At 45.5% G+C, this 10,220-nt stretch overlaps 1 protein-coding gene across 1 annotated transcript in view; it reads left to right on the top strand.

The window, feature by feature from the left end:
• The window catches only part of LOC104169375 (focal adhesion kinase 1), a 29,861-nt gene extending 20,937 nt beyond the window's left edge, over positions 1-8,924 (top strand). The window contains exons 7-11 of the mRNA XM_009710277.1: positions 979-1,018; positions 1,772-1,878; positions 5,932-6,087; positions 6,560-6,640; positions 7,663-8,924. Coding sequence (XP_009708579.1) covers positions 979-1,018; positions 1,772-1,878; positions 5,932-6,087; positions 6,560-6,640; positions 7,663-7,875 — 597 coding nt within the window. The 3' untranslated portion in view covers positions 7,876-8,924. The remainder of the gene's footprint in view (positions 1-978; positions 1,019-1,771; positions 1,879-5,931; positions 6,088-6,559; positions 6,641-7,662) is intronic.
• The last annotated feature ends 1,296 nt before the right edge of the window (positions 8,925-10,220 follow it).

Below are 10,220 nucleotides of genomic sequence, written 5' to 3'. Positions count from 1 at the left end.
AGGTGTACTCACCGCTGGCCGGTACTGCTGTAAGAGCAGGGCTCACCCTGCAGCCGGACACCTGGGTAGCAGCACGTTCCCATCGGAGCGCTGTCTGGGAAGGCTGACTGCGTCAGTCACGGTGGGTGCAGAGTTCAGAGAGGCCATGGCCTTCCGCCGAGGGGGTACCATTGCTGCCGGATCGAGCGGGCAGGGTTACAGAGCCCTTCCCGCTCAAACTGCCGCGCCATGCCCTGGCCGCTCGTGCCCCCCCGGGGTTTCTTGTGTAGGTGTGAGGGGCCCCGCCCCGCTCCCCTCAGCCGCTGTGGCGCCAGCTGCAGGCTCCTGGGGGGTCTCTCTGCTCCCCGCAGGTTCCCCCGGTTCGGGAACCCCCTGTGCACCGTGCCGGAGCGCTCCACTGCCCATCCTGCTGGCACCGGCGCTGCTGGCCTTGGCTACTGAGGTTGGCATGAAGATTGTATAAATATAATTACCAAGGAAAGTCTCTTCAATCTATTATTAAATACTTCCAGATGAATAAGCAAATTGACCTTGACTGAGAGCTTTGCAACAAAACCCAAATGTAAACCAGCTTAGAAATCTGTTACCATTATGGAAACCATTCAGCATTGCAGGAATACCTTAGACTTCTAATGGTTGCACTGCCATTTCTTCTTCACCATGGTGACTTCTACAGTTTGGTCTCTGAATACAGATTAAAAATGATTGTGAATATACCACGTTTGATTAATAACGAAGGACAAACTGTAATGTAGGGGACAGGGCTGTTGTGAGCGATACAAAATAAATGAAAATTCTTTTCTTACTCTATAAATAATATGCGTGTAGTTAGGAGCTTAGCCAATGATGGTGAATAGGGATGTGTTTTGAACTGTTGGGAAATGTGCTGAGAACTGGCTATGCTCAGTGTTTGAGATTGTGCTGATGAAAGTGGTGAGAACTGTAATAACTAGTCTAAATGTATATTTTGTTTTATAGGTTGGTAACCAGCACATATATCAGCCTGTGGGTAAACCAGGTAAGCAGTAAATGCATGTGCTGTCATCTTGAATCCTTGATTACAAGTAGTCTTCTAGCAGCAGTAGTGAACAAAGACTTATGCTAGTGTTTTCATACAAGGAGTAGACTCAATTCCAGATAGCTAGCCATAGGTGTTTCGGAGCACTATGTGTTTCAATTCCCCATGCAGTCCCCAGAGATGTAGTCAGCAAAGCCAAGAAAGTGTTTCATTAACAGGGAGGAAGTGTCTAGAGGAAACTGAGTCATGGTGTAGGACCTCACTGTGTGTGGAGTTCAGACATGTAAAACAAAAGTAGACATCGAAATTTAAGTTTCTCAGTCTCAAAGTGACTCAGACCCAGGATTTCTGCCAGGAAGAAGTCCGATTTTCCCAGACGTACACAGCATGTGTGGCACTGAGCTGTGGTACGAAGGGCTGGGTACCTCTCAGGTCTGGGGTAGATGTACCGAGAGGAGTAGCAGTTGCCCATGAAGGGATTTTTGAAGTATCTTACTACAACAGGCATGTTCTCATAATCGCAGGAAAACTTGATGCATTCCACAAACTTTTCTGTCTGCATTTCTTCAGTAGAAATACAGATTAAAATGTAGCTCCTACAAACAGTGGATTTACTGTAAGACACACAAAGATGTACATCTCCTCTGCCAGTACAGTGAAGCACGTGTAGCCCTTGTAGTGTTGACAGACCAAAATTATGCAGGCGCATCTGATATGTTGGTCCTCTAAAATGCAAATTGTTTTGTTAACCAGATCATGCAGCTCCGCCAAAGAAACCTCCCCGCCCTGGAGCCCCCAGCCATTTGGGCAGCCTTGCAAGCCTGAACAACCCTGTGGACAGCTACAACGAAGGCGTGAAGGTACATTGCTCAGTGTCACATGAAAGATGCTTCAGAAAATTAAATATTACCACTCTGAGGTAGTTTGCTGTTCCTGAAGTAGAGATCGTGGAAAGCAAAAGCAACAAAACTTCCCAAGTAAATGTTGTCATGGGGCAAACATGCACTGGAAGCTCTCCAGGGAGGTGGCGAGTTCACTGGTAGGCTCATATCCTCCATTACTGTGATTCAGCGTGTTACTCACCTAGAACCTTTCCCAGGTGAGGTTATTTCTAGTTTGAAGAGCATATGAGATCTCCCATATGGACTCAGCCTCCCTGCTCAGCAGCTTTGTTAACCAGGAAGGAGCATACCTAGGGTTCCCAGTTACTCAGGTAGTACCGAAGTCTCCTATGCTTGGTCGCAGAGAAGTGAGACGTGTCTGAACGGTGGTGCTCCAAAAAGCTCTTGCTGCAGCACCAAGGCTCCTAAAACCCTACTAGCTCTGGGGAAGAAGGGAAGAGGGGAAACGAGCTGTCTGACCTGTCATTGAAATACTTTCTAATGAGTTGTTTCATCTCCAGTAAATAGGCAATAAAGCCAAAAATGAAACTTCACAGTTTTCTAGGAGAGAGATGCTGCAGGGTGCCATGAAACACAGCGTCCGGCCCCAGTTGCAGTTGGTGTCAATGGAATCGCTCCTTAGTATGTCAGTCACTTCTAAAATTGTGCCTCTAGGTGTTGTTCCCTGCCTTTGGGACTCCGTTACCTTTCTGATCTTCAGGGAACAGAAACCTGGGTGGCCTCAGGGCCTCCCAAGGGCAACCAGTGGAGCTATTTCTGATGCTAGCAGTTTCCAGCAGCCAGATGGAATAGTGGTTGGGATTCTCTGTCAGTAGTACTCCAACAGAAACGCAGCTGATCTATACACATCGCCATTTTATTATTTCACAACCTTTGCAGCTAGACAAATAGGCCTCCACAAAGAACTGCTGGTCTGACGGCAGTACTGACCAGAGTGGGAAAGCAGGATCACTCCTGTTGCTGCTCCCATTCTGTCAGTTGATGCCATCAGCAGCACCCAGGGAGGTTACGTACTTGTGCTCCAGCTATTTCCCGAGAGGAGAAAGATGGGATCTGCATTAGAGCACAGGCTTCTGCGAGTACACCAGTGCCATCCCTGCTGTAATACAACAGCTAGTGCTAATAGTACGGCTCCTGACGGAAGGAGGACCGCTGGCTAATCCAAGCCCTGCCAAGCCTGTAGTAAAGAATGGGAATCCATGTTGTGGCAGACACAGCTATTGTGATAAGCGACACTTACTTTACGTGGTTTAAGAAAATTCAGAAAAAATTCAGTTCATCTGACCATGAAATTCGAAACTTGCCATCAAAGCAGTATGTTTAGCACAAATCGATCCCTGCCTGTCTCACTCTTGCTCTCTTGTTCTGACATTATCGGAATATTTAAGAATCAGCATAAATAGACAGCAGTGGCAAATTTGAGCAGGATTATTTATTATAAACTGATGCCAGTGCTTTTCAAGCTTCCAAGCCTCAGAAAATGTCAAAAAGCAGTAACAGATCTGTTACTAGGCTTCTCTAGAATTTCTTTCCTAAATGCTGATACTGGAACATGAAAAATATTTTCTGAAATACATCCTTTTGACAACAAACAAACCTGAGCAGCCAAAGTCATCAGTAATAGCAAGTGAACAAGATTCACATACTAAATAGCTTTTTTTAGTAGAAAAGAAGGGCTGATTTTGTCTTTTCTGTCAAGAGTTTCTTGAAATTGGATTGTTTTATGGCCCTTTGAGAAAACAGCCCATTCTTTTTTGATAGCGTGTAGCCTTGTTAATGTCTGCGGTCCTAAACTGAAAGTGCTTCTAGGGTTCATTTCAGACTCCCTTTTCTGTACACCCATTTCAGACTCCCATTTCAGTCTCCCTTTCCTGCAGAATACACATTAAGAGGATTTGAACTGCTTGCCCTCAAGAGCCTTTAGAGCATGCACCAGAAATACATGGTTTTGTGTTACTTGCTGAGGCAAAGTCAGCCAGTCCACACAAAGAAACGCCTGACTTCATAGTCTGCAGAGCAATAGAGTTGATGTTGGGTATAAAAAAAAAAATCGAGTGTTAAGAAACGCAGATGTCTGTACTCTTCAAACATTAAGGCCTGGCTGTAGGAGTTAAGTGGGTTGGGTGTAATCCAGCTAGAATGGGTTTGTGGTAGTTCTTAACCACAACTGTGCTTAGCCATGGCGAACAAGAGCTACACGGTTAGATGACCATGTATTTCCTATCATGACTTTTCTAAAGAAAACAAAAGTTTCAGAAAGATGGAACACGACATTTTCTTAAATCTCTTTAGTACTGGCTTTGTGTAAAGGGACCAGGGTTGCACAGGCCATGTTGGTTCCCACCGTTGCAGAGGCCCTCCACTCCGTTCACCACTTTGCTGCTCGCCAGACCGGCTTGCTCCTGTCAAGCTTTGCATGATCTCTTCCCCGTGTGTTCAGGGAAAAGTCAGCATGGGTGCATGGCAAATACTTCCACTTCCTACGCGGGTGCACAGCAGGTGGTCAGCACAGGGTGCTTCCGTAACAAACGGACCAAGAGCTAACATGAATGACTGCCGATACTGTTGAGGATGCATTTTTGTTGCAGGCTTTTTAACTGATCTCTTATTGCTACACATGTTTTGGGTTTGGTTTGTTTTTTTTTTTTCTGCTGAGTTTTATTAATATTGTTTTTCTTTTTTCCCTTCTTTTGGTAAATTTCTTTAACCTTCCCCCACATTCTGCTCAACCATAGCCATGGAGGGTAAGCAGTGCGTGAGCGTGTGTACGTGCCCTATTCCCAAATGTCTTTGCATGTCACTTTGCCAGATGACTGTTTAACTTCTCGATTGCTGAAACCAATTAGAATCACAGCCTTTCACTGGCGATTGAGGCAATTACAATGGTCGTTTTCCTAACGTGTTTTCTGATCAATACGCTAGATTGAATCTCTGTGAAATAGTTGTCAGTACCCTCTTAGTGAAATGCAACAAAATGGAATCGCCATGCACTAAATCCTGCACTCCTTCCTTAGACAAAGTTTCATCCAAGTATTTTATAGTTTCACCAGGGTAGTATCTCAGGTGCTTCCAGTGAAACCTCTCTCTAGCTAGGACCAGTTGTAAGCACCGGTAGTAACCCAGTGTGGTGGGCTGAAATGCCATGAGCCATCTCAGCTCCACAGGGCGGACGGCCGCTGTGTGACCAGTAGGAAATAAGCAATTTTTTAACCTTTTGCTCCCCCTGAGTGGTTGTTTGGGCATCCCGTAGCAGTGAAGAGCTGCAGGGAACTGGGACGCTTGTACTTTTACAGTTCAGGACCTTACAGAGGACGTTTTCAAAATTTGTTTCTTTTCTGACCCAAGATTATTTCGATCTGTCTTGGATTTAACTCTAGACAGATCTGACTCAATGGAAGTTTTGCTTGAGTAAGGACTACAGGATTTTTGACCTATTGGTTTCTTTCTGATCTATTGGAAACAAACGGTAGGAAAACATTTGGTGTTTCCCACCTGTACTGGTGACACCATTTTTATTAATCTGCTGTGAATTTTCACTAACAAAACAGTAACATGTACTGCAATATTCACTCTTCAGTATGTTAACTATGTACTCTGACATTGTTTTGGAGCACAAAACGACTCTCTGGAACGAGGGACCCGATACCTGTTGCCTTAGGAGTGGAACTTGTCCAGCAGTAGTGAACGTCTTTGATGTGTCGAGTACTCTGTACTCCTCGTTCCTCAAATTATTTTCTTCTCTGTTGTGGGAGTTATACTGGAAGCTCCTCAGGGAAATCCTGGTAAAAATTCCCCAGTGTCATTTCACAGATCGGGTTCGGTCAGAAGAACTAAATGCAACTTCCTTCAGATCGGGGAGTGAGCGTGCTCAGCCAGGAGAAGGGGACCCAGCGGGACCGGGTGGGGGGCTGTTGCAAATATGAGACCTTCCCGGCCAGCTGCAGAGGTTGGGAAGTTGCTGAGCCCCATCTGCTGGGGACAGGAGGTTAAACTACCCCTCTCTGCTTCCAGATTCAGCCCCAGGAAATCAGCCCTCCTCCGACCGCCAACCTGGACCGCTCCAACGACAAAGTCTACGAGAATGTAACTGGGCTGGTGAAAGCGGTCATAGAAATGTCCAGTAAAATACAGCCAGCTCCACCGGAGGAGTATGTACCCATGGTAAAGGTACGGAAGCAAGTCCGAAAATCAGTGGTTGATTTCTCTCCTGAATGAGGTCTTCAAGTGGCGTAGGAGAAACTTTCTGGGAAGTTGGAAGTAGAAAAGCTTTTTGTGTTTTTAGAGCGGGTAACTGGCGGTCAGAGGGCTGGAGCTCTGGATACTGTTAACAGTATTGCGGGCAACGCTGCTCTTGTTCCCCAGCTCGCCTCTGCTTATCCAGGGGCAGTGAATTGCGTACTATCTTCTCTGCAATTCACTTTTTTAAAGAAACTTTTTTTTTAATTAACCCTTTGGCATCTTGTTTTGATGGTGAAACACAAAATTGCAGGTGGGATTTTAAAGTCTTTCAGCCACGTTCTAACTCCCTTCTTAGACAGATGAGGAATTAAGTGTATCTGTTGCTTCCTGCACTCCTACAGTTCTCTCTCATCTATTCGTTCCAAGTTTTTAAAGTTTATTTCCTTATTTTTTTTCTTAGGAGGTTGGTTTGGCGCTAAGAACCTTACTGGCAACAGTAGATGAGACCCTCCCAGTGCTTCCTGCAAGCACCCACAGAGAGGTAGGTAGAGCTCCACTCACCCGATGCTCAGCCATTGCGTTTCAAATTAGGCTCAGCCGGGACAGCTCTCTGGGCGTGTTTTTGACTCTCTCTTCTTTGCCTATCCATACATTTTGATTCACTAAGCCGTCTGAACTCTTGGGTTATAATTCCACATGAAATAAATTTTCTTAGAATCATTGTGTGGACATAGGCTTGTATTGACTTAAGTGAAGACGCTCAAACTGGATATAACTGAAGAGCACACGGCACGCTCCCATAAGAAGTTGGCATGAAAACCGTTAGCAGTTCTTAAACGAAACCAGTATTCTAATGCAGGGAGACCATCCGGGAGTTAATTCTTAGAGCAAATGTCATCTTTCGTTAAACTACAGCTTGCCCACAAAGTCATTGAACAGTCGCTGAGCATAGCGTGGTGCAGCTGGAAGGCTTGGATGAGAAAATATCCTGTAGTAACCTAGTTCTGGATGAGAAGCGACTGAGATCTCGCAGTGAAGTTCGTGAGTCAGGAGGAAAACCGTTTTCCTCCAAAACCTTGAATGGGTGTGATAATGAGAAAGGCAGAGGATGGTTCTTTAAGTGCCACCTTAGAGGATCATCCTGACTTAGCTATGTCATTCTGTTAAGTAACCTGCATCTGGCTTCTTGACCCGTTTTATTTTTTTAGAGCTGTTTTTATGCTTTAGAGCTACTTAGTAATAAAAAGAACGATGATAATAGGGACCTGGAAACCTGTAACAAGGTGTTAAAATCCACATCTAGCGATTTGGGTCTTGGTGCCATTTAACAGTGGGCGGCTCAGCAGCCGACAAGGCCGCTCTTGATCTCCACAGAGCAGCAGGTGCTGAAGTTCCATCATCTGCTCCACGTGGAGCCCTCAGAAACGGCCCCGCTTTCAATCAGAAATCTCAGGCAGGGGCTATTGAGGGGAAGGTAGGTCGTGCTGGTGCTCTACAGTATCACTGCTGTGAGTGCAGTGCTTCTAACGACTTGCCCGGTTGACTGAAACCTTCTTCTTCCAGATTGAGATGGCACAGAAGCTGCTGAACTCGGACTTGGCCGAGCTCATTAACAAGATGAAACTGGCGCAGCAATACGTCATGACCAGCCTGCAGCAGGAGTACAAAAAGCAAATGCTGACGGCTGCTCACGCTCTGGCTGTGGATGCCAAAAACTTGCTGGATGTTATTGATCAAGCCAGACTGAAAATGATCAGTCAGTCCAGGCCGCACTGAGGGAAGAGCTTCATCAGTCAAAGAATTCTGCTTGCGAAAGGATGTTACGTCACCTTCCACCAGCAGTGAGGATTAACCCAGTGTAGTCCTGGCTTTCCAGCGCCTCTTGCTTCAGCAGACCTGACTGACCGCTGTTGGTTCTCTCTCATTACAAAAGTTTAACCAAGTTTTTTATCACAAAGCCAAGCTGGTCTGGGATTCAAAAAAAGTGGCATTATCACCAGATGAAGTTTGTACAGAAGTCCTCGGGAACTCACAGCTACGGAGCGCAATTCAGTTTTATACCATCGCATGGGACACGCTTAGCCTAGAGCTGCCACAGGGTTACGGCCTCGGAGCCAAAACCGTTCGAGCCGCTGATCGGAGAAAGATATTGTGAAGTGAAGAATTCGGGGAAACCTCAGGGCTGAGAATTCTTGCCCACAGTATATGAACTATCCAGACTGGAACTTTTTTTATTAGAACACTTACGTCGCAATATGCTAATCACAATTTACAGAGAAAGAATAAAAAGCTATATTTTCAAGACTTCAGTCATTTCAAGACAAACTAAAGCCCTCTTCATCTTCCTGCCTTTTACTTTTACGTGAATGTGTGAAGCATTTGTTTGGAACTAGCTGTAGAACACAACTGAAAACTCTCTCGTCTTTTTTCACCAGAATAACGTGCCAGTTCTTTTGTAGCAACGTTGTTTTCCTTGGAAGTGAAAATGCTGCTTTGTACCAGAGCAATTCAGAGCTGCATTTAGAGGAGTTCTGTAACCATTCATGTCCCCCATTTTTATATAATTTATAAAGACAGATTAAAGCCATGTTGAATATTTTAAACCCACTGTAGTTAACTAACCCATCCTTTTGTCTATCTTGCCTGGGAGGAGTTACAGTAGAGCAGTGTAATTAGATTTTCCTTGGTTTTCCAGTTATGCCATCTGTTCTGTTAAAATAAAAACCACACTCCCTTTTTGCTGTTGAGGGATATAAATTATTCTCAGGAAGAATATAATGAACTGTACAGTTACTTTGACCTATTAAAAAGGTGTCACCAGTGAAGTGCTGGCTCTATTATTGTGTGTGTGTGTGCGCGCTGCGAAAGAAACTGAGTTTTCTCTGCTTGTTTTTTTTTCCCCCCCCCCCCAGTCTGCAAGCTTTTAAGAATTCACTTACGCAGGACTGAAGGAGCAACAGTGGGCATTCAAGGAGGAAATCCAAGATTTAAGTAGTCTTTGAGAAAGCCGTTTTTTCCTCCAGCTGTGTAGGACAGGAACAATTCGGTGTTATCATCTGTGTAAGTGACTTGTAATTACTTTGTCACTCCTTCAGACTGCTAAAATCAATTTTCCTAGGGGGACGTTTCTTTAAAAAGGGGCGGGGGAAGTGTAGCACTCAGGTGGTTTGCAGTTACTGTTTTGGAAGCTCAGTACTGAGTTCTCAGCAGGAGCAGGGGATTGCATGGACTAAGTTTTTTCCATTGCTACTGCATCTTTCAAAAAACAAAGGGGGTCCCGTTTTGTGGGAAGACGGGACAGTGCGAAGCACATCAATTTTTGGTCTAGGTGTGGAACAACTCTCCTACGCAACTTTGGAGTCCTTACACACTTGCAAGATACTGCCAATGCACAATTTTCATTTAATACTTTAGAATACGCATTTGAAAGACAGCCCTTACCTTGTTCAAGTGCTCTGGAAAAGTCATGCTAGAAATACATACTTCTTAAGTTACTCCTTTCATATGCAAAGAGTCTCCCACACCCACCCTTCAAAGCACTTTTCAGAGACGCTCCCTGGAAAGGCAAAACATGACACCTTACACAACCCAGGTTTGGTGCCCAGCACTGCAAGACTCGATCTGCTTTTCAATTATACCCACTCATGAGTAAATAGTGCCCAAGCTTTAGTCTCCCAACAAGGGCCTTCAACTGAGAACTGCAGCCTTTCTCCCCCCTCTTCAGCTCAATAACTGTGAAATGCAGGGGATCCCTGCTGGGCCGTGGCCCTCAGCTGCCCCCGAACAGGTTAAATTACCTGGTACTAGGAACTGCCCGAGATGGAAGCCGCGCTGTTGCTGTTGTGTCCCAACCCAGTCGCAGCACTTTTGCTAAACGTGACGGCATCCTGTAGCTGCCAAGCTGTTACCACATCCCATGCTCACTGCGATTACACTTCCACCTTTGTCCATACGCCAGGAATGAGCTGTAACTGTCACTGTGCTACGCGTATATTGGTCTGAAGAACCGACAGGGACAGTTGTAAAACCCCAGGTTAACCCACGACGGCAGTGGGTTTGGTACCCGCGGGTAACCTCGCTCTCCTTCATCCATCCCCCTTCACATGAATCCACACTAAGAG

Source organism: Cariama cristata, unplaced genomic scaffold, assembly GCF_000690535.1.
Source record: "Cariama cristata isolate BGI_N322 unplaced genomic scaffold, ASM69053v1 scaffold11591, whole genome shotgun sequence".
NCBI classification, from domain to species: domain Eukaryota; kingdom Metazoa; phylum Chordata; class Aves; order Cariamiformes; family Cariamidae; genus Cariama; species Cariama cristata.
Note: the sequence above shows the minus strand (reverse complement) of the source record. Positions and strands in the feature narration are given on the sequence as shown.